Here is a 26,079-nt window from a genome sequence, read left to right as displayed (position 1 = left end):
ATAAAAAAAAATTGCTAATATTAAGATCACCTTCATGACGCCCATTTACAATTATCAAGTAGTTTTACATAGTATTAGAAGGCATTAGAAGCTATCTGCCAGATTGATTAATACACAGATCAGAGTTGGCGCGTATTGTTAGACTAACGATCATCCTGTATTTTTTCAGAAACATCACAACATGCCTTGTTGCAGTGATATACTTGATATTCCTTCTCATTGGACCAAGTAACAGTGAGTATGCTTGGTATTTAATCAAGGAAAAAAAGTTAGAAAATATTCTATTTCAGAAAAAAATTAACTGTAATACAATTTATTTTCGCGTGCGATCACAATTCGCGAAAATCATCACCGTAATTGTTTCAATCACCAATACATCATACCTTTTATGATTGTAAATCATTCCCCCATGCATTTACGCTTATGGTAACGTTAAGTGGGTAAGTTGGTGAGTTATTTAGCGGTATTTTTTTTTATAAGGAATTAGGTAAAACAAATGGCACTTTTGAATTCTTAACTGCCACTTAACATTATAATAGTCATAAGAGTAAAAATTATGAGCAAAATGGGGAAAACGAAACAACATTGAACAAACGAAACATGTAAAAATGTAAATATTAGTAAAAGTTATCTAGCAGCATTTTTAAGGGAATTAAATTAAACAATTGGCATTTTTGAATTCTTCACGGCAAAGCAACACTGTAAAGGTCATTAGGGTAAAAATGATGAGCAAAACGGGGAAGAACGAAACATGTCAAAATGTAAATATTTAAGCAATGGTTGTCATATCTTTTACATGCATTTGGGTATAACAATGTAATGTATGTTATGCCACAATGCATGTCAAAAATATGACAACAAATGCTTATATTTACATTTTGCAATGTCATTGTCGTTACCCAAATATAAGGAAAATTAAAATCAAAGGAATAAAAAAAAATATACGCATGTTTTGAAATACATTGTAGAACCCTTTTGATGGAATAACCTTTGGTTTCGCTGACATCGTGCTGTTGTCACGGACCACCGACTAAACATTTTAAGTTCAACACTGTTATTTATTTCAAATACTTTATTTCCAATATCTATGTAATATTGATCAATTTTCATATTTCATTACAATATCTTTCTAATATAAAGATTGGTGTACTGTTTTCAAGCAAGAATACATGAGAAAATTCCGGATAAAATATTCCATGATTTGTTTCTGTGCAAAGAGGACTTTCATTTAGAAATACATATTTGTCATGTGGTCTATGGGAATGGCCTTTCAACGATGATCACTTTTGTTACATTTTTTTCAACTAGGTGAAATCACACAACGGTCGGAAACCAGCATGTTAATTCTAGCCCACGCTTCAATTTTGCTTTGTGATTCTCACATACTTCACTTGGCGATCTCGTGGTTGCTATGATGGGGAAATTGATATCACACGAGGTTTGGTAACTTATTATTGTTTAACGCCCTATCAACAGCGAACCCCCTATCCTGCCCTGCAGGTAGGGCATAAGAATTGTACCTGCTGCCCCCATTGCATGATCGTAAGGTGCGACTAAACTTGGGATCTTATCTTTTCTCTTCTTTCTTAACAATTTTCTTCTTCCTAATGTCTCCCTTGACAATGCCTCACTTTTGGCCTTTAGTTGAGCGTTCGCCGCTGTGAGGAAGGTTTTGGGTTCTGTCCCCTAGCCGAGACATACCAGAGTCTTTAAAAATGGTAGTTGCTACTCCTGCTTAGCGCTCAGCATATTTGGAGTGGGACGACTGGTTGGCCCGTTGTCAGTATAATGTGACCGTGCGACCGGTGGAGGGTGGTGCGGCTAGGTGTCTTCGGCAGTATGCTTCAATGAGGTAGCACTATACATCGGCTAAAGTGACGGCCTATCACAAGGAGACTTAACACGAACATACTGCAGCCTCACAAAACACACATACGCACTCGCCACACGCATGCATGTCGCACGCACGGGAGGCCGTCCTTAAATGACCTTAGCTGTTAATAGGACGTAAAACAAAATAAACCAAACCAAACGTGGCTTGTTAGGTGCTAGCAAGCAAATTCTTACGCGAGAGTTGTGATATTCTTATTCGCGGAACAGCTCCATTTCTTTTATTTTCTCATTACTTTCAAGCAAAAATAAATTTTTTGAAAGTATTTCATTGCGTCATCTAAATACTCTTTGGAATATGCGCCAAAATTGATGACTTCATCATTTACGACTTGGTTACTAAACGTAAAATGATATATTCTCACACACTTAAATGAAAAGCAAAAGATTTGTTGTGAAACCTTTTCATCGTGCTATCATCTATTTTCTTGAAATGTACGTCAAAATCGATGATCAAAGCGTGTGTGAGCTGCCATTCGCTTGCCCCGGTAATTACTGTAGGATATATATAATGTTTGTTTACAAACGCTATTACTCCGTCCAAAAGGTTTGATTCTCTTGTTTGACCTTTTATATCAAAAGAAAATACAAAATTATTTCACAGAGCATGAATTTAATATCGCGCAGTGTACGTAATTATTAGGATAATATTTAAGACGATGTTATTATTTTGTTCGTTTGGTGGTGTTGATCAGACAATTATATAGCGTTGGTGCCACATTATAAGTTTGATAAAAAAGTAGTGTATAAAACGATGCCGGTGCAGCTTTTAAAAATGAAACTGATCTATTAAATGAACGTTTTTATGATAGTAATAATATGTTTTCCTTTGTATTTACCCAAAGCTCTGACCATAACTGGACCAGATAAAATCAAGTTCCAGGAAACGTTGACACTGACCTGTACAAATGAAGGCCCACCTCTCTTTCCGCTAACGTGGTTTTTCTGGAAGAGTAGAAATGAAGAGATATATGTACAACCAGACCAGGGCAGATGGATGTTCAGGACTACAGTTACAGATTCAATATCCTCAGATAGAGTAACGTCCAGTGTTCTCCGGATTGAGTACATGTCCATCGGTTTGACAATTGAAGTTTGTTATCGCTATTTCTCAGAAACTAATGAGGGGATCTTTCTCAAATTGCATATGTAGGTTCCCCTTGGTGCCTAGTTATGCATATTGCATTTTGAGACCAATCTGAAAACAACATGGCCGACAGGCAGCCATCTTGGATTTTGACAATTGAAGTTTGTTATCGCTATTTCGCAGAAACTAATAAGGGGATCTTTCTGAAATTTCATATGTAGGTCCCCCTCAGTGCCTAGTTATGCAGATTGTATTTTGAGACTAATCGGAAAACAACATGGCCGACAGGCAGCCATCTTGGATTTTGACAATTGAAGTTTGTTATCGCTATTTCTGAGAAAGCACTGAAGCGATCTTTCTCAAATTTCATATAAAGGTTCCTCTTGGTGCCTAGTTATGCATATTGCATTTTGAGACCAATTTGAAAACAACATGGCCGACAGGCAGCCATCTTGGATTTTGACAATTGAAGTTTGTTATCGCTATTTCTCAGAAACTAATGAAGGGATCTTTCTGAAATTTCATATGTAGGTTCCTCTCAGTGACTAGTTATGCACAGTGAATTTTGAGACTAATCGGAAAACAACATGGCCGACAGGCAGCCATCTTGGATTTTGACAATTGAAGTTTGTTATCGCTATTTCTCAGAAACTTATGAAGGGATCTTTCTGAAATTTCATATGTAGGTTTCCCTCGGTACCTAGTTATGCATATTGCATTTTGAGACTAATCTGAAAACAACATGGCCGACAGGCAGCCATCTTGGATTTTGACAATTGAAGTTTGTTATAGCTATTTCTCAGAAACTTATGAAGGGATCTTTCTGAAATTTCAATTGTAGCTTTGCCTCGGCGCCTAGTTATGCATATTGCATTTTGAGACTATTCGGAAAACAACATGGCCGACAGGCAGTCATCTTGGATTTTGACAATTGAAGTTTGTTATCGCTATTTCTCAGAAAGTACTGAAGGGATCTTTCTCAAATTTCATATGTAGGTTTCCCTCAGTGCGTAGTTATGCATATTGCATTTTGAGACCAATCGAAAAACAACATGGCCGACAGGCAGCCATCTTGGATTTTGACAATTGAAGATTGTTATCGCTATTTATCAGAAATTGCTGAAAGGATCTTTCTGAATTTCATTTGTTGCCCTCTGTGTCTAGTTATGCATATTGGATTTTGAGACCAGTCAGAAAACAACCTGGCTGACAGGCAGCCATCTTGTATTTTGAAAATTGAAGTTTGTTATCGCTATTGTACAGAAGGTACTGAAGGGATTTTTCTCAAATTTCATATGTAGGTTCCCCTTGGTCCCTGGTATTGCATTTTGGGACCAATCGGAAAACAACATGGCCAACAGACAGCCATTATTGCTAAATCTTAAATTTTATATATAGGTTGCCCTTGTTTGAAAAGTACTAGAGGGCTGTTTCTGAATTTACACAGATTAGTAAGACTTTGAGGAAGGGAAAAGTAGAGAAAAGATCAATCTGACATGGAACCTATAAAGATCATTCAATGGTGGGCGCCAAGATCCCTCTGGGATCTCTTGTTGATTAATACATTGTTTTTATACAGATACTTGCGTAGACCAAGACAACGTAGAAAGTATTTTTGTGCCGAGGTAAGTATAGGGATATTTTCGCATAGTAACAGCGTGACGCTTTCTCATTGACGTCAGGCAATGGTATATATGTGAATTAGCAGTTAAGACAATCAGATTCCAGTGAATTAGTTGGATACTTATATCGGTGCTAAATAGGAAAATATTTTATATGTTGCTTTACCAGATGGCTAATACTTTAACATAAGCACATATATCTATTTTTAAGGAGGGGATTTAAAATTAGTCTAAATGCTAATATGATATCATTTATGTCATTGTGGTAGCCTTTTCGATTCCCCATTAAACTGAATTCGGAGTGGGGGTGTCCTGAATATGTATGGCTGGCCATTGCATGTTTTTATTTTAGAAAAGGGTGTATTTCTGTGCGGAACATCTCTGGAGATGTCCCTTGCAGCATCACGATCTCTGATTGGAAGGACCAGTTAGTCGCCTCTGACGTCATAAACAAATATTTCGATTATTACCGAAATGTTAGTGCCGATGAGCAGCATGTTTCGATTGGTAAGTTCGAGGATCTTTATTTGTTTTATCAATTTTCTATTTAATTTCTTTTAAGCATGGCTTTGGAGTAATGATCGATCAAAGAAAAACAAATCTTTTGCTATAAGTAAGTGATTTGATCCTGTTTGTCACTAGCGTTTTTATCCGTTTAAAACTATGTTATCAACAGATGTTTTATATTCAAAGATATTTTTGAGATTGCTGTTGGATTTTGACTTCAACCTAATGTTTAATGGATTATTTCTGTGGATAATGATTTTTCTGTAGGCCTGACCAACTACGATAGAGACTTCCAATGGAAACACTTTATATGGGACAACTCTAAACGCCTGACATACACAGCCTGGTAGGTACAACGATGTCCATAGGGCTAGTTTTAACACCACCAATGACCGGGTGATTTCCCCCAATAGCCAAATCAATATTTACCAGCTATTTGGTATGAATCGATTTACAAATCAACGTACCAATAAACAGGTACTTGCATAACCCATTCGTTTTTCCAGGAAAAACTATGGTTACCAATTCGGCAGTTGTGTTGCAATTTCACCCTCGTTAGATGTCTTCAGTAACTGGGAATATAGTAGTTGCTCTATGGGATATTCCATCTGCCTCGATTCTATCGACTTGGAGGAGGAAACAGAACATTTACGTAAGATTTATAAATCATTGTTTACTTCGTATATTACTTGACTGAGTAAAGATATTTAGTGAAAGAGACCCTAGTCTTGTGGAATCAGAATGTGGCATCAGAAAACAGTTTTTCAGGGACATTCCCGTCATACTTTCAGATTCACGATGAAAGTAGCTTATGTCAATGATAAGACATTTACTTAACTTTCGATATTATCAGCATTTCGAATTACATTTCACTACTTTTGACATATCTTGAAATCCCCCTTTGCCATTTAAAGTAAATATGGATTAATGTTTTCAAGCAGATGTAGTCTGTTTACATGAACTTCATCAAAACCCGATGCTTTCAAAGGGATGCGCATTGCTCGCTTGTTACTGATAATATATTGTGCTGGTAGTGTTTCTTATCAAGATGTAGATAACTTAAATATTTAATTGGATCTGTTAAGCTTTCAATAGATTAAACTCGATGTTGTTTTTTCGAATTGTTTGTAATATAAGCTGGTAGTGTTTCTTATCACGATGTAGATAATTTTAAAAAATTACTTGAATCTGTTCAGCTTTCAATAGATTAAACTCGATGTTATTTTTTTCGAATACAAATTAGGAAAATATAAGATTCCCAGAAAAAAAACGCGTTAAAATCAAAATCGTTATCAAATTACATTCCAGCGACACGGGTACCTGATACAAGTGAAATAAGCATGATATCCCCCAAAATCCTTGACCGGCTGTTCAGATGTAGACAGACAGGAGAATACTTACTTTCGTACTTTGTGTGTGATGATCGCCCAGACTGCATGGATCAGTCGGATGAAGAAGCATTCCCAGAGTCAACGCGTAAGTGTAAAATGTTTGTCACAAGTGCTTGTTTTAATTGTCTTTGCTCCAATAAGTGCCTGCCTTAAAATAACTGTCGGCAGACACCGGCTATCTATGTTGGCTAATAGGTGTCAATCTAATTTCAAATTATCACTTTTCGCGTGTTTTCGTCCAAACAAGCAGAAAAACCATTTGGCACTTTTCAAAAAAAAAAAAAGAGGAAAAAAAGAAAAGAAAAAAAATCAACAGTTTCAAAAGTTATTTTCCGTTACAATAGCTAATATGTATTTTGACACACACTTTAAGAACATTGACCATTGTGTGCACACGGAATATCCATTCAGTCGTTCAGAACTAATAGCAATTTACAGATTTTACATCAATATCCCCACTGCCACCCCCTCCCCCGACTCTAGTGGAACTCCTACTTCGTTTATTCGTTTATTATCATACATGTACGACTGTGATGTTTGGCATTTTCTGAGGAGAACGAAATGTGCATGTGGCATATTGATAGCATTTCACGACTAAACTAGTAATAGGGAATTCACCGAGTCGTCAGTATTTTACCAGTAGTAAACATACATAGGAAAACACCAACTTCACCAAGGAGACATCGGTGAAGATATAACGCGATTATTAGGGCCCCGTATCGGATATACGGGTGCCCTAAAGTAATCAGTCAGTCTGTCCGTAACTTTTACTCCTGTTTTTATTAGCTCACCTGGACCGAATGTCAGGTGAGCTTATGCCATAGCGAGGCGCCCGTCGTCCGTCCGTCCGTCAACAATTTCTTCAAATGGGAAAATGGGAAATTGAGGTAATTCCTTTAAATCACTACTTGTCATCAAGTTATGAATGGATTTGAACCCAATTTGTTCAGAAACATCCTTTGGGGAAGGAGAACAGATTTTCAATAAATAGTGACTCTGAACCCGAGGGGCCAATGGGGCGGGGCCCAATAGGGGAAATAGAGGTAATTCATTTAAATCGCTCCTTGTCATAAAGTTATGCATGGATATGAAATTAATTAAGTCAGAAACATCCTTGGGGAAATTGGAAGGGGAACAGATTTTGCATTAGTGGTGACTCTGATCCCTGAGGGGGCCAAAGGGGCGGGGCCCAATAGGGGAAATAGAGGTAATTCCTTTAAATCGCTACTAGTCATAAAGTTATGAATGTATTTGAACCCAATTTGGTCAGAAAAATCCTGTGGGGAAGGGAAACAGATTTTGCCTAAATGGTGATTCTGACTCCCGAGGGGCCAAAGGGGTGGGGACCAATAGGGGAAATAGAGGTAATTCCTTTAAATCGCTACTTGTCATAAAGATATGAATGGATTTGAACCCAATTTGTTCAGAAACATCCTTTTGGGAAGGGGAACAGATTTTGAATAAATAGTTACTCTGACCCCGAGGGGCCAAAGGGCGAGGCCCAATAGGGGAAATAGAGGTAATTACTTTAGATCGCTCCTAGTCATCAAGTTATGCATGGATTTTAACCCAATTTGGTCAGAGAAATCCTTGGGGGAAGGGGAACAGATTTTGAATAAATGGTCGGTCTGACCCCAAAAGGGGCCAAAGAGGTGGGGCCCAATAGGGGAAATAGAGGTAATTCCTTTAAATCGCTACTAGTCATAAGGTTATGAATTGATTTGAACCCAATTTGGTCAGAAACATCCTGTGGGGAAGGGGAACAGATTTTGCATAAATGGTGATTCTGACTCCCGAGGGGCCAAAGGGGCGGGGACCAATAGGGGAAATAGAGGTATTTCCTTTAAATAGCTACTTGTCATAAAGTTATGCATGGATTTGAACCCAATTTGGTCAGAAACATCCTTAGGGAAAGGGGAACAGTTTTTGCTTAAATGGTGACTCTTACCCAAAAGGGGCCAAAGGGGCAGGGCCCAACAGGGGAGATAGAGGTAATTCCTTTAAATCGCTACTAGTCATTAAGTTATGAATTGATTTGAACCAAATTTGGTCAGAAACATCCCTGGGAAAGGGGAACAGATTTTGCACAAATGGTGACTCTGACTCTAAAGGGGCCAAAGGCGCGGGGCCATATAGGGGAAATAGAGTGAATTCCTTTAAATCGCTACTAGTCATTAAGTTATGAATTGATTTGAACCCAATTTGGTCAGAAACATCCTTGGGGGAAGGGGAACAGATTTTGCATAAATGGTGACTCTTACCCTAAAGGGGCCAAATGGGCAGGGTCAAATAAGGGAAATAGAGGTAATTCCTTTAAATCGCTACTAGTCATTAGGTTATGAATTGATTTGAACCCAATTTGGTCAGAAACATCCTGTGGGGAAGGGGAACAGATTTAGCATAAATGGTGATTCTGACTCCCGAGGGACTAAAGGGGCGGGGACCAATAGGGGAAATAGAGGTAATTACTTTAAATAGCTACTTGTCATAAAGTTATGAATAGATTTGAACCCAATTTGTTCAGAAACATCCTTTGGAGAAGGGGAACAGATTTTGCATAAATAGTGCCTCGGACCCCCGAGGGGCCAAAAGGGCGGGGCCCTAAAGGGGAAATAGAGGTAATTCCTTTAAATCGCTACTAGTCATAAAGTTATGAATAGATTTGAACCCAATTTGGTCAGGAACATTCTTGGGGGAAGGGGAACAGATTTTGCATAAATGGTGACTCTTATCCCAAAGAGGCGAAATGGGGCGGGGACCAATAGGGGAAATAGAGGTAATTCCTATAAATCGCTACTAGTCATAAAGTTATGAATGGATTTTAACCCAATTTGGTCAGAGACATCATTGGGGAAGGGGAACAGATTTTGCATAAATGGTCGGTCTGACCCCAAAAGGGGCCAAAGAGGCGGGGCCCAATAGAGGAAATAGGGGTAATTCCTTTAAATCGCTACTTGTCATAAAGTTATGAATGGATTTGAACCCAATTTAGTCAGAAACATCCTCGAGGGAAGGGGATCAGTATTTGTATAAATCGTGGCTCTGACCCCCAGAGGCCAAAGGGGCGGGCCCAATAGGGTAAATAGAGGTAATTCCTTTAAATCGCTACTAGTCATAAAGTTATGAATGTATTTGAACCCAATTTGGTCAGAAACATCCTTGGCAGAAGGGGAACAGATTTTGCATAAATATTGCCTCTGACCCCCGAGGGGCCAAAGGGGTGCGGCCCAATAAGGGAAATAGAGGTAATTCCTTTAAATCGCTACTAGTCATAAAATTATGAATAGATTTGAACCCAATTTAGTCAGAAACATCCTTGGCAGAAGGGGAACAGATTTTGCATAAATGCTGACTCTGACCACAAAGGGGCCAAAGGGGCGGGGCCCAATAGGGGAAATAGAGGTAATTCCTTTAAATCGCTAGTAGTCATAAAGTGATAAATGCATGTATGTTCTAAAAACAATTCTTGAGGTCTTTTAGACCTTAGAGAGTCTGGACTTCATTAATCTTTAAAGCAGTTCGGATTCCCACACTATAACCATATATAGCATTGTTAGAGATTTACAAATAAAACAAACTGAATATGAACATTATTTTGACATTTCGTCTAATCCAACCAGGTGAGCGATACAGGCCATATGGGCCTCTTGTTTAAAACCCTATTGTGGCCGGTTTATGAAAAATATAGAAAAACTAAAGATACCGTTTTCTTCAGAACTATCTATACTTGCTATGTTTGGAGTTTCAGATTTTTGGATTCAAACGCTGATTTTTAAGGACCGGTTAAACAGAAGCTACCGGTCAAAATGACGATTTTGGCATGTTTGACCCAAAATATCTCATAAATAACAATTTCCACATGGATACCACACACATCTAGACCTAGATCGAGTCGAGTATAACAATGGTTCAAAAAACCATAAAAATTGTATCTGCCATTTTTTCCATACTCAAATCGCTACAATAGCCGGCAAAATGGGCGAATTAGCCCATACTTTCATTAAGCTCCGCAAGGAACGATAACAGAGTTATCGCCCCTTACTACACTCCATTCTTTAGTTCCCCCTCTTTTACAGGCGAAACAAATGTAATCACTTTCCTCTGTGACAATGAAAATGATATATCCCTGAACCTGGTGTGTGATTTTTACCCCGATTGTTATGACGGCTCGGACGAGCGTGAATGTTGTAAGTTCTTTTTTGTTTGACACCATTGAAATATTTCATTTAACTTTATTGAAAAATGACATCGTTATTTAATAAAGTGAGTATCTTTTATTTATTCAGTACGTCAGTAGGGACGTAACATTTATCGCACATACAGCGATTATTCAGTTCAAAATCAACGCAACCCCCCCAAACGCGTAAGATATTCATTATGATGTTATCATTGTCGGATTAATAATTTTGAGAAATACATTTTATATGTGTTTTTGTTTTCTTCCCAAAAATTGAGGGTCTCCTAGCTATAACATGACTACCTATGAAGACGATTAATGTGGCATATAAATAATAAACATGTAGGATCTATTGCTATATTCTGTAGTAAAAACTCCTTGCTTGTCGGGTCAATGGACATGTGATAATGGTCAGTGTATTCCTGACTACGACGTCTGTGATAGTGAGGAGGAATGTTTAGACGGATCAGACGAATGGCAATCAGCGTGTAACGGTATGTATTATATATAGGGCACATACATGTATTATCTGCATTAAACCATTAAACTGCTTATTGATATTTTCATACAGTGGAGCCAAAATGAATCGAACTGCTTCAAGTAGCTGTTTCGTCCCCCTGAAATTCAGCAGTTATTCCAGTAGGGGTCAAAAGGTTGTCCAAAATACAAACAAACAAGATATCATTGCCTTTTAATACAAATTGAGGTATAGCTAAACAGTACCTTAATTCTATTCTGATGCATCATTCTTGACACACAATCTATTGTCACTTTGAAATAAACGTTAACGTTTGATAAAGTTAACGATAACTAAACTTCAACATACAGCTGTTCCGTCCATCTACAACTCTTTCGTGATGTCAAGGACTTGAAGAGTGTTGATACCTAAGAGATGACAGAGGAAACTTAAAGTAACAGGACAAAAAATGTCAACTTTAGACGGACATGTAGCCCCATGGTTGATACATAATAAGCAATATTGGATCTTAAAGGAACATTATATTAAGCATACGTATACAGTATGGACCGTGTATCATTGGAGAACTATTTTTGTGTTTTTCTGGGACCAATATTTAAAACCTCTCCATGTTTTCGTAACATGAAAAAATTGAAAGTCAATGAGACAGCAAAAGGATCGGGTAACCGGACAACATTACGACTTACACGGCCAACGTGAGCCTTTTAGACAAACAGCTTAGATAGGTTAAATGTGAAAAATTGTCGACATAAATTAACAGTAATACTTCTCGACAAACCTTGCTTTTCTGTTTATCATCCGGGGCGCGCAAGGTTGATTCAGATTCTATTTTAAACGATGTGTATTGCATACTTTACTTATAAATTGTTGACGTCAATGAAGATTGTTAGGTCATCTGACCCGAAGGGTCAGGATGACCATTAGCCATCGTGCTTCGTCCGTCGTCGTACGCCGTCCGCCGTCGTAAACTTTTCACATTTCAATCTTCTTCTCATGTTCCACCAGTGGGATTGAGCTGAAACTTGCCAGAAATGTTCCTGAAATGGTCCTGAACTTTGAAATCCAAGATGGCCGCCATAGCCGCCATTTTGAAAACGCATTTATAACTTCTCACGTTCCACCAGTGCTATTGAGCTGAAACTTGCCTGAAATGATCCTGATATGATCCTAACCAAGTGTTGTTATTTTTCGGGCGGTCTGAAATCGAACATGGCCGCCATCTTGAAAAACACGTTTTAAACTTCTTCTCCAGTTTCACTGATGCTTTTGAGCTGGAAATTGGTGAGGATGTTAAGGATGGAGAACAAACAAAGTGTTGATTTTTTTTGATCTCGTAAAAACTTTGACATGGTAACCACGGCAGCCATTTTGTAACATGATTGCGCAATCATGGTTTTCCTGAACAACACCTATTCAAACTTCTTCTCAAGTTTTAACAGTGGGATTCAGCACTAACTTATCTGACAAGACCCTGAGATGATTCTGACTAAGTGTTGTTATTTTTGGATGTGTCTGAATTCCAAGATGGTCACAATGGCCGCCATCTTGAAAAACACATTTTGAACTTCTCCAGTTCCACTGGTGCCATTGAGCTGGAAATTGGTGAGGATGTCAAGGAAGGCGAGCCAACACAGTGTTGTTATTTTTCGGCCTCGTACAAACTTTGACGTGGCAGCAATGCGGCCATTTTGTAACATGATTGCGCAATCATGGTTTTCCTGAACAACACCTATTTCAAACTTCTCAAATTTTACCGGTGGGATTCAGCTCTAACTTACAAGAAATGATCCTGAGATGGTCCTTACCAAATGTTGTTATTTATCGGGTCGGTCAGAAATCCAAGATGGCCACCATGGCAGTCATCTTGAAAAACACATTTTAAACTTAAACTAAGTGTTGTTATTTTTCGCCTCGTAAAAACATTGACATGTCAGCCATGCAGGCCATTTTGTAACATGATTGTGCAATCATGGTTTTCCTGAACAATGCCTATTTCAAACTTATTCTCAAATTCAACAACTGGGATTCAGCTGTAACTTACCAGGAATGATCCTGAGATGGTCAAGACCAAGTTTTGTTATTTATTGGGTCGGTGAAAAATCCAAGATGGCCACCATGGCCAACAGTGCCACTATATACTTGCTACAGAAAATACATACTACAATAATATAAGGGTATTTAATTTAGAGTCAGATGATCGTTAAGGCCCTTGGGACTCTTTGTTTCATAAGGGATTGTGAAGTTTCCCTTTAGTTTTATATCTATAAACATTAGGGGGCTTTTAGACCTATGCTGGTGGACCTTTAGCAGGTTGGGAGTAACGGTCCTATCTGTTGCCCCTATTGCTTGATCGGTAAAGGTGACTTCATTTGGGATTCTCTTTTCTATTCTTTGCATTTTTTGTTTTAGTTTTTCCTGTTTTTTTCCTTGTCTCACATTTTGCCTTGAGTTGACAGGGAAGGCTTTGGGTACCAATATTGCCTGATCAAGACATATCAGAGTCTTTAAAATGGTAGTTTATACTCCTGTATAAAGGTAGGTTGTCTTCAACAGTATGCTCAGCGGGATAGTACATACAGCAGGGGCTTCCAAAACATACGTACACACGCACGCACGCACGCATCTTGATCACACACATGGAACTTGAACACAGGTGGACATCCAAAAAAATAGCCATAGCTGTTGATAGGAGATCAAACAATACCAAACCTCCACTACTTTGTATTTCTCGTTTGAATTCGAAATGATTAGTGGCATGTTCACAGCTATTTCATGTTACCTAAATCTGGTACGATACCCAAACTTCACACAAAATTGATACAGTTTTGTGACGAATGCAGGTATTGGTTTGTCTTTAATCTTTGCTTAGGTCAAATGGTATCTTTCTGATACATGTAGACACTGTTAATTTAGCGATACATGTTTCATAATCTTACCGTTGATATAAGTAAACCATATATGTTATTCAACAATTGCGAAACAAGTTAAAAGCAGCTTATATCAATCTCACTTATTGTTGTTGGTCTTGATTGAAGCATGTTAAGACACTTATTGTGGAAGGAAATATATCCGATCATTGATTTGATGAGCATCGCTATCAGAAAGACCTTAACCATTGCTGCTATGATTTAGGTTTGTTCCTTCTGTTAGGCATTTCTATCCTGCCATTGGCCAACGTGTTCTGCATGGCCAGTCGACATGTTTCCATGTATAGATTGTGTGATAATATTCCTGATTGCCATGGAGGAGATGACGAGCGCCGTTGTAATGATGGAAACCCGACCTATTCTTGCTCGACACTTTGTCCAGGCAGATCATGTATTGAAACATACGTGAGAGTCCATCTCGGGACAAGTGGTGAGTACTTGATCTGTTCAAATGTTCTCTATCATTTCATGAATTAGCGAGATATTTAATATTTGACATCTTTCAAGTAATATTGCATATATTAAGAACAGGGCTTTTTATAAAGTTTCTCGGGCTGTTTCCTGCTTAGCGATGAATATTGAATGTATGACATCAAAAATCGTAATCGATAAAATGATATATCTAAGAAAATTACGAACTGTAAATCAAGCTATTAACACCCCACCAGTCTAATGTCTTCTTTTGTCAAAGAACATCTAAAACGATATCAGTCATTAGAGTTAAAGAAAACATTTCATCTGTTAATACACTAGTGTTCCGACGATCAATTTAAAATACGTAAAGAGTTAAGCAACTATATATTCCATAAATAAGCTGTATAACCGTTACCAAGTATTTGAAAACCACAATTCACTTTAACATCTTCAATGCTGCTGCTTATTATTCATACTAGCTCTGCTTTAAAACAGGCTGTTGATTATTTGACATGTAGAACGGGTTTCTGGCGGTACCGCAGATATCCCTCCCTCCATGGTGCTATGAGGTTATGTTCATTGTTGTTTCCTCTAAGGAAATGACCGAGGTAGGCTGGTGACCGACAAAAACCAGTAATATCAGTATTTTCCCTTGGAACCACTAAATATATAGGTTAAACTTCCTAAGGGGAAATGGGCCCCATCTATCAACTACTAACTGATTACAACGACTTTAGGTTAACAGATGGGGTCTAGTTCCCCGTTTCCCTTCAGCAGTTTAACCTAGAGAATATATCACTTGTGGTTCCAAGGAAAGATGTTGGCATTGCTTTGTTTTTGTGTCGGTTACCAGTTCTACTGAGATTCTGATCATTTGATTTGGTTTGGTTTATTTTGTTTAACGTCCTATTAACAGTGACAAATATTCTTACAATGTTTGTGAGAAAATATAAATGTGAACAAATGAAAACGAAAATTGCGTTTTCCTTGTTGAGTGTTTTATGGATGTAATCAATATATTATACACTTTACTTTTACGTTGTTGATAGGTAGTGAAGTAGTCCGTTGCTCCTACAGCCCAGACATAATACAGATGGCATGGCCATTTCTCGTCAATATCAAATTTGCAGTGGAAGAATGTTACTTCAGAAATAAAGATATCTTCTCGATAGAAATCGAGTTATTGTCTGCACAACCGATGTCGATCAAGTATAGAAGTGAACAAATTCTGAGTACACTATTGTCGCGCTCACGACAATGTCAACAGCATGTGGAGGTTTGTATCCCCGTCCACTCCCCACAGACATACCTCCAATTCACCAGTGACATGGACGGACGGCACATGCGGAACTTAACCTATTGTGGAAATGTCAGAAAAATGTGTGATGCAAATTATGAGTAAGTATAATCTGAGTGTCATTTGTTGCGGTGGTTTTGATTTTCTTCGATATCATAAGTATTGAGTAACTTACTTTAAAGTTAAATGGGAAATTGTTACGCTGGTTCTTCTCAAACAAATTTCTCTATTTGAAATCAATGACCACGGAAATAATTTGGGGCTTTATTTTTATTCGAGGATTTCTATAGCAAACTGGTTTTGGTAATATACTGGTAAAATAGCAAAGTCTGCTAAACCTCGATACGATTCTTGAATTTTGTAACAATATGACCCATGGGGTCTCCTGGAAATTAAGATTCTCAGAGTAAATTTTTACTTTTCAACCATATGATATTAAAAACAACTCATTATGATTTTGAAGTTTCTTTTAAAACTGCATGAGCCATTTGCTTATATACCTTTGAATAAGGACACATGTCAAAATAGATCAATATAGGTCACACGGACGGACAAGCACATGAATGAAAACACTATAAAACATATCTATTTATATGCAATAATATCAATTTAAAATATGGACGAAATTATGAACATGTATAAATATCAGGAATAATAATGTCACTTTTATATCACAAAAGAGTGACATTGATTACGTTTATATTGATGATCAGCTCTGATAAATCGTGACCATATGCAGATGTGCATCCAGCCTTTTTGTATCCAAAATTTCGGTTGCCACTGTAGCCGGTAATTACCAACAGGTTTTCCTTGTCAAAACAACTCCAAAACTGGTGATCCGATTCCAATGAACTTTCACACAAATATGAAGGTTAATGGTATTGGTTGCTATGGTAACAGGTCATTATTTACAGGTTTTCCGATGAAGAGCTAAAGCCCCTTAGTCGTTCGGCTAATTTTATATTCATTCAAAAATAAATTCTAAATTTGAAAAATATCAAAGTACTATGAATTGTACTTTGCAAAAATAATGGGAGGGGGAGCGGAGGTATTAGTCAGCCATCGGCTTGCAGATCTAGTTAATATAGGAGACTTGTTCCTCAGAAGTAAATATGCTGTATGTAATGTCTATTTTTAGTAACACAAATTTATGTTTTCCCTTATTACTCGTCAATGAATTATGTTAATGTCCTCACAATTTTCTCAAATCGAGCTTAGCATAACATATCTAATTGTACTAGGAAAGCTGAAATCGTCGACGAAAGACAAACTTTGCCCAAAAATGCGACTCATGACTAAACCTTTCTCGGACTACGTCCAGAGATGTAAAAATCACACGCAGTTCACGCAAAAATGATCAAAATATCAAATACTGAAACTTCTGCTACCAGTATGTATTTTCTTTATGTGAAACAGCATTTATACTGTGTTTTGTTTCTATTATTAAGATATATATTATTTGCCTTTCCTTGAAAGCTGTTTTAGTGGACCAGATGCGAATAAAACGTCATGCCGTGGAAAGACCACATTGATGACCGGTGGAGATATTCCGATCCGCTGGATCCAACTAAAACGTACCCAAAAATCATCAAGATTTATAGTATATATTTCAGATCTCATCTGTACTGAAGGTAAGCACTACTATTCTAAATGGGAACATATTGCGTGTCTTCTATTTTAAATCTATAACAGTAATTTAATATCAATCTGATCTATCCTCGTGAATGCACATTTTCGATCGATCAAGAATGGAAAGGAAAATGTGTTCCTTTTTACAAAGGGAATGTTTTAATGATAAAACAGAACAAAGAGTTATAAAAACGAAATACTACATTTGTATGTGTAATATATATCCAAATAACACTATGTTACTACTACCAAATATGGGTCATTTACAAGTATGATAATAGAATGAAAGTTGTCCATCCGGTTAAGGTTCTTGAATCATGCCGACTAATATTCGGTTTCTGTAAAACATTTTAAGTGACCTCAGAGCCTAATTTCTTAATAGTTTCTATAGTTCTTTTTTTCAAATGATTGAATTTGAGAGTACGCTTCGGTGAAATAGCGATATGAAGTCGGTATCAGTTTCGCGCTACTACGTGGAGACAAACATGAACATACCTATACCTCCAAAAACACATCCACACATGCATCTCGCGCACAGTGGAGGTTGTCATTAAATATACATAGCTGTTGATAAGACATTAAAAAATACTAAACCAAACCAAACCAGATTCAATTTATGACGTTTAATACTATAATTGCATGGTTAGGTGGTACAGCGCTAACACACTTGTCATTAGCTTAATCGGCCGGGGTTCGATTCCCCGATCTGACGTAAAAAAGTATTGCGGCACCTGCCCGACCACCTGGAATTTCCCCAGGTACTCCGATTTCCTCCCACAGTTTGACCCCCTCGTGCACTTCTAAACGGGCCTACAAGCGTGATTTCTAAACGGGCCTACAAGCGTGATTAATATCAGTAAAAGGCAATTCTAAAACATGACCTCTTTATCTAACGTTGCATTAACATCCAAATACAGAAAGTTCGGTCAAGCACAGATTTCGTGTTAAAGCGTCAGACAATGCCTTCTTCACTCTATACAAATCTTATTTTTTATATTTTACTCTCGTTTTATCGATTTTCAGAACTACGATTGTATCATCTGTTGTTCATGTTTTCTACATCCAAAGATGAAGACCTGATCGACTCGAAATATTTCGAGCCCCAACTTCTGTGTCAGAACGGGATGAGTTACTATCCACATCATCGGTGTTTGATGGACTTTGACGTCACCGGTGAACCAAGCGCATGTCGGGACTTAACGCATATACAAAATTGCGGTAAATAAAGATAAACGTTCATTTCCGTCTGATTTGATAAAGCCACGTCGTTAGCATTTTCCATGGAAAAAACTAATGCCATAGGTTAAGGTCATCCCACTCGGACAAATCCTGCTGCAGTTGTCTCCTAATTTTGTGTATATGTTAAAATTGAAGTTAGAATTTGATCGGTGTTACAAAATATACTAGTTAAATAAGAAATTGATGTAGGCACAAGTCTACCGAGTAGTTTTCATTAAACAGTATTGTTCACGGTGGATATAAGAATAAAAAGGCAAACAATTTTGATTTATTTCTCATTTTCCTTTCAGAAACGTTTACTTGCCCAACAGATTTTTTTAAATGTCCACACTCCTACTGTGTCCATGCCAGGTTATTGTGTGATGGCGTCCCACACTGTCCGAATAGTGAGGACGAGCAACAGTGTGGTACGTCTATAAGCTACGTGTGACGTCATTGTCCGACATCTAAACATTCACGACGGGAAATGGTCCATTCTATTGTTTATGTTAATGGTGGTGGAAGTGCATTGGGAAAATTTCTGCAAATAATGTAATTAATAACGCTTTCAAAAACGATTATTCACATTTATTATCAATATAATAACGTTTATAAAACAGCTACAGAAATTGTACGAAAATGCGACGTTGTCCACTGAACCATCTTTGTATCATTTTGATATGAATGACACAGTTTTTAAGGCTGGGACACCATATAATGCACTAGCGATTCAATGTTAAGTGATTTAACAGTATACAAAGATACATTTAAATCTGTTATCGTATTCATTTTTTTTCAGATTCCTTCACTTGTCCCGGATATTTCCGGTGTCACAAGAGTAGAACATGCATACCAATAAACCGGGTTTGTGACGGGATTGGTCACTGTCCCGAAGCTGACGACGAACGCCATTGTGACGTCATCTGTCCAGACGGCTGCTCCTGTCAGGGCTTGGTATTTCACTGTGAAGACATTACAGTTAATAGGTCATCCTTATTTCTTGAACTTCCGAGAACGACACGAGGATTAAATGTGATGATTCGTCTTTCTGACTGGACTGGATACCTTCCACTTACGTTCCCTTCTATTTTGTCACTTTCTATGCAACATTGTCAAATTAATTCACTTTTCTTTGGCAACCAATCTGTTTTAACTGGTCTAGAATCTCTTATTACCTTTGACATTAGTAATAACGATATACACACTATACCGGCAGACACATTCGCAGTTCTTTCGAATTTAGAATATCTCATTTTGAATCATAATCCTATTGTCAGTGTGGAAGACATGGCGTTTTTAGGTTTGCATTTACTGAAAGAGTTAAGCATTATTGGTTCACAACTCCGCTATCTCTCTGCGAACACTTTTCTTGGTATTGGTGCTCTGATTTATTTGAATCTCAGCTCAAACCATATAGAAAATATAGGCCATGGCACATTTAACAACCTAGCTTATGTCAAAACACTTGATCTACGTAACAATAATTTACAGCTAAAGCAAAATATGTTCCAGGGTCTATCAAGCCTAAGAGTTCTGTATGTCGACTCTTACACTCTTTGTTGTGCTAAACCTGGCTCGGTTACGGATCCGAACTGTTTCGCTCCGCGCGACAGTATCTCTTCGTGTACAGATCTGATCCGCTTGTCTGTTTTGCGAGTTGCTCTTTGGATCATTGGGCTATGTGCAGTCCTTGGCAATTTGTTCGTTTTAGTTTATCGCTTTAAGTACGACCAGGCTAATCTGAAGAAAAGTTACTCCGTTTTTGTCATCAATTTGGGCTTGTCAGATATCCTGATGGGAATTTATATGATAATAATTGGCATTGCTGATGCAGTTTACAGAGATCGCTATGTATGGGAGGAGAATGATTGGCGACGCAGTACTACGTGCACAGTTAGTGGGATTTTGTCCACCATATCAAGTGAGGCATCCGCTTTTACTATCCTTTTTATAACTCTTGATAGAACTATGGCTATTGCTTTTCCATTTTCATTACGACAATTTACAATGAAATCTGCTCTTATTACATCCGTCATCCTATGGATTATTTCCATAGTGATAGCCGTACTTCCGGTGTTTACCTTCACAGATTACTTCCGGGGAGAGTTTTATAGCTCTTCCGGTGTGTGTATTGCACTTCCGTTGTCAGATTACACAACACCTGGTTCGGAATATTCAGTAGCTATCTATGTGGGTCTGAACTTTGTCATCTTCATTATGATCGCAGTTTGCCAGTTTGTGATATACCGAAAAAGCCGAACCAACTTGACACTCAGAAAGACGACAAGTAAACAGAATAAGGACATCACTGTAGCAAAAGGACTCGCCGCTGTTGTCGCTACAGATTTTTTCTGCTGGTTTCCTATTTGTGTCTTGGGTATGTACATTTAAGTTATAAGACCTTCGCCAATTAAATACCAAATACTTAAGAGGTAGCTGAATAGCATGTCCAATGATATTTTTACAAGCCTATAAATAAACTCTCTGTGCAAAGTAAATTGATCAGTTGTTAGTATGTATCATGCCTATTTTGTCTACACAATACTTGATATCCTTTGCCCAATAGTGTTCAAGACCATATTACATCAAACTCGATCGAATTTTTCAATACAGGTGGCAATTTAAAGGATTTACCCCAATTTCCCATAAACCTTTGTTCTGTTTTGACGAACATTGATTAGGTTTAAGTAAGTATACAAATCAATCGGGGAGAAAAAACTCCATAGGAGGAAACACTATTTTAAGCAAATGCAGAACGAAATCCTTGTTGTTACAAGTTCATATCTACGCCTCGTTAGTTATATTTTTTTATTATATTGTACGCCTCGTTGGTGATACTTATACAACTGTTGTAGGTCCATGGACGTCACTTCGAGGCAGTTTGTTTGGATATATGTATAGGTAATGACATTTTTATTATATTGTAGGTCCATGGACGTCACTAAGAGATAGTTTATTTGGATATATGTATGCCTCGGTAATGACATTTGTATTATATTGTAGGTATATGGACGTCACTGGGAGGTAGATTATCGGGGGATACGTACGCCTGGGTCATGGTTCTGGTACTGCCGATCAACTCTGCGCTTAATCCGTTTCTCTACACATTTGCTAACACGTGGAGAAACAGAAAGGTATCCAATATATCATACGAGTATGGTCAAGAGTGTTATTTTGACCTAATTAAGTAGCTACAAGAACAAATATCCTATTGCATCCTGCTTATTGTCTTTGGCAGTATGTTTTAGTGAGAGCACTATGACGTCGGCATCAGTTTGCTATGACAAAGAAAAAAAACATGAAGATGCCGGAGCCTCCTAAAAAGGACATCCCAATGGAGTCATGTGGCTGCGATTGCAGAGTTCTGCTGACGAGCTGTAACATGCATTCTTTTAGGACCTACAGAATTTTTATGTTATTTTTTTTTTAATTGATTTAGGTATTAAAAATCTGGTTGCGGAACCTTTTAAATTTCGCATTTAACGGCAAGTTTTTGTTTTATAATACATTATTTGCAAAGATAATAAAAGCTTCCAGCAGTGTCCTTTTCAAGCATAGTCGCCTTAAGCACTGTACGTCCATTGCTATGGATACAATGCGACCGACTTCTGGTCTTTTATTTAGAGAAATAGACACAAGGAGCTACAAGGAAGTCCCAACTCAAAAATGTCCCTGGTTATTCAAGGGGCAATAAACCCTGAAAACAATAAAACTGCACAAAAGCACAGCCAATAACAATGAACTTGAGTAACCGATACGCATAGTGGGTGTATTTGAGCTTTTAATGAAAAGAGGAAACACTGTATGCGAAACTGTAACGCATAGCATTCAACATGTATATTTACATTTCGTATGTCTTGACTAGAACGCCGAAATTTTGCTAATTACATCATGTCTTTGTAATAACGATTTTCTGTTACAGACCCACCATCGCCAACATTCTAAGTATGGGCGCGAGAAATCAGGTAGGTGGATCCTGACAGGAAAAGGACCGTTGGGGAAAATTCCTGCTGAAACTCAAAACAATGAACCACTGTTTAACATTTCAAAATGGCTTTAGAAAAAGGAACAAGACACTTTGGCTCTGATAATTAATATTTTGTTTAAGAATTAACTTTTTTTTTTCATATAATGTCATTTTTTTATTCAGAAGCTGAGATGACCAATGTGGTTTTGGAAGTTTTGAACACATTCCGCCACAAAAGGGGAAGCAAGTCTCTTACGGAATATCTGTGTGACTCCGAAACAGATTTACAAGTGAAAAATGCCTTCAATATCGTCCATCACTTGTCCGCATGTTTGGTCTACCTTCACAAACAAGAACTCGTCCATGGAAATATTTCTGCTGAATCAATAGAGATATCTTTGGAGAATGACGTGAGTAATATATTAATCAATTGATGAAACCTGACAAATATATAATTCACTCGATGGACTTGAGATGTCCTCCAAAAACTATTTTTATTTGCATTTAAGAGTTATCTCCCTTAGGGACAATGCAACACGCTCCCGTTTATAAGATTTTCTGCCTGCAATTCCGGATTGGAGATTTTTGTGATTACATCTTTCCGTTTACAGAAAGTGATGTATGTCCAAACAACACAACTATATGTTATCCTAAAGAGAGTGATTTATAATATATTCTAAACTAAAGTCAACGTGTGCTGTTTACAAGGCGTGTATTCTTACGATACAATATATGTTATTTCTATTTGTTGAAGGTGACGGAAGTGATGTTTCCATAGTGTTTACATAGAGTTGTTCTAACAGTTTGTTTTTCGGTTGAGAGCGATTGTTCTCTGTTATAACCAATATTTATGTCCGTTTACAGAGGGTGACGGATTCAGTAATCTTACAATGTGTGTGTCTGTTTACAGAGAGTGACAGATGCGGTATTCCCAATGGATCATCACCAAGTGCCCCATGACTTTGGACAATTAAACGATATCTACGATCTTGGTATGGTAGTGAAGGTACTGCTGAAGAAAATAAAACTTCCATAAACATGTCATCGGACCTGGATGTGACGTAATCAGACGTTAAGAATTATATCTGAAAGCATAAATTCCTGTTACGCGAGAGCTTGCGATGGTGTATAGTCAGAATACCTACAAAGACAAAAACATGTAGTTTCCATGTACCATCACGTCACTTTCTTCCAAGAAAGATACTTATTATGTGTAACGTCGCACCAACTAACATATATGGACAAAGTAATTCGTGATGGTTGTCATTATATGCCTAGCATTTTTCAATGTTAGTTTTATTTTCTGATTTCACTAAGTGTTAGTATTTTCATTGGAGGAATTGATGACTATAGAGCAAATAAGCATTCTCTATGGATTAGTCGACTTTAGTTCTTAAAGGTGGCGAGACGCGATAGTGTTTGTTTAAATATATCACAAGATCATTAATCTATTTATGCTGGTCAATGTACTAATCATTTGTTGTTGATAAGCCTTGATTTCCCTAAATATATATATATGTATACTAATCTTTTATGTGGTCTTCAAAAGTCACTTTATATTCGTATCCGTTTTAGTTCATTTCTTCGACATTTCAGATTGTATTTAAATCGGTCACCAGACCGGAAGATTACAATATGTTCACCTGAATCGTGACAAGTGGGTAATTCTGATGGTGAATATTGCCAATCAAGTTCCCAAACCGATCTCGGTGAAAAACACGTTACTTTGATTATATATAGATATGTTTTCCGCATTTCACGTAAAAACATATGGTTACACTTTATATAACGACGTCATCAAAATAATAACTCCAAGACACTATCAAACAAAGTACTCGAACAAGACACGGTCAAACTAAGTAATCAACTAAGACACTATCACACTAAGTACTCAACTAAGACGCTATCAAACTAAGTACTCGAACAGTATACTATCAAACTAAGTAATTAACTAAGACACTATCATACTAAGTACTCAACTAAAACACTATCAAACTAAGAACTCTAACAAGACACCATCAAATGAAGAACTCTTACAAGACACTATCACACTAAGTACTCAAACAAGACACTATCAAACAATGTACTCAAACAAGACACTATCAAACAATGTACTCAAACAAGACACTATCAAACAATGTACTCAAACAAGACACTATCAAACCTAGTACTATAACAAGACGATATCAAACTTAGTACTCGAACAAGACACTATCAAACTTAGTACTCTAATAAGACACTATTCAACTTAGTACTCTAATAAGACACTATTCAACTTAGTACTCTAACAAGACACTCACAGAAAGTACTCGAACAAGACACGATCAAACCGTGTATTCTAACAAGATTCTATCAAAGTACTCAATCAAGACACTATCACACTAAATACTCAAACAATACACAATCAAACCTAGCACTCTAACAAGACACTATGAAACTAAGTACTCGAACAAGACACTATCAAACTAAGTATTCAAATAAGACACTATCAACCTAAGTATTCAAGCAAGAAACACTTAAACTAAGTATTTAAACACTTTTGGACACTATTACACTAAGTACTAATTTAAGACAGTGTCAACCAAGACACTTTCAAACTTGGTATTTAACAAGACACTATCAGACTATGAATACTCTGTCACATATACCAGTGGTTCAAGGGCGACAACTCTTACACAAATATAAGACTGTTGCAACATTGTATGTAAATAGAATTTTCTGGAATCTTCTTGAATAGAGATGTGTCATAATATTTTGTTTACGTGTTTGCGTTTATGTGTGTTAAAGATTTCTAGTAAAGAAATGGCTGGAAAATAACTGGAGAGACAAATTGTTATTCAGAACTGGTTTACAATTGTCGAGGTGAGCTTGAAGAATGTATATTAGATTATGAATTGCCTGATATTGAGAACCGATTAACACCTGTTAAGGAACTGTTGGATTTATAAACATTCTTAATTCTGGAAAAATGGATGTGAAAGGATTACTAAGGACATTTGTTATAGGTTTAGTAATATACAGTGTTAATATAATACATCACCTTGTAAAACACGTTATTTTTAATTGTGAATTATCTCTGTAACTTTCTAAATTTTGTATATATCATTAAATTGTGTTTTGAACTTAGCTGCTGGGTTTCATCTTTCTGTTATTATCACGTAACAACTCTAACAAGATAATATCAAACTAATAATTTAAATAGATTCAGAATAATTTGATTGTGTATTGTTTGAGTACGATGACCACTTAAATTGGTGTTGATGTAACGTTGAAAATGGACCCTCGTTGAAAATTTATCATCAGCGCATTGCTTACTACGACACGTGGAATAAAGATCCCGTATAATATAAATTACAGAGGTCCTTTTTGATCTGTCAGTGTTCTAGTTACTTTTCGTTAAACTTGACTACCTTGTAACACGGAGGGTTTATGGAAGGTATATGGAAGATTAATCTAGCGTCCCAATCCACCAAGA

General features: G+C 37.2%; 1 protein-coding gene across 1 annotated transcript; it reads left to right on the top strand.

Annotated features, from left to right (window-relative positions):
• The first annotated feature begins 19,924 nt into the window (after positions 1-19,924).
• Positions 19,925-25,675, top strand: LOC117315200 (G-protein coupled receptor GRL101-like). Its single transcript, XM_033869344.1, has 5 exons — positions 19,925-21,014; positions 21,641-21,771; positions 22,560-22,602; positions 22,788-23,014; positions 23,515-25,675. The coding sequence occupies exons 1-5, from the start codon at positions 19,925-19,927 to the stop codon at positions 23,638-23,640; spliced, it is 1,617 nt and encodes a 538-aa protein (XP_033725235.1). The 3' UTR covers positions 23,641-25,675.
• The last annotated feature ends 404 nt before the right edge of the window (positions 25,676-26,079 follow it).

Source organism: Pecten maximus, chromosome 17, assembly GCF_902652985.1.
Source record: "Pecten maximus chromosome 17, xPecMax1.1, whole genome shotgun sequence".
Classification (NCBI taxonomy): Eukaryota; Metazoa; Mollusca; class Bivalvia; order Pectinida; family Pectinidae; genus Pecten; species Pecten maximus.
This window is presented reverse-complemented; position numbering and strand designations above follow the sequence as displayed.

Coding starts and splice junctions, on each gene's coding strand:
- LOC117315200 (XM_033869344.1), top strand. CDS start 19,925: ATGGCGTTTTTAGGTTTGCATTTACTGAAAGAGTTAAGCATTATTGGT. Junction 21,772..22,559: donor ACACGTGGAGAAACAGAAAG/GTATCCAATATA, acceptor TTTCTGTTACAG/ACCCACCATCGCCAACATTC. Junction 23,015..23,514: donor AGATATCTTTGGAGAATGAC/GTGAGTAATATA, acceptor GTCTGTTTACAG/AGAGTGACAGATGCGGTATT.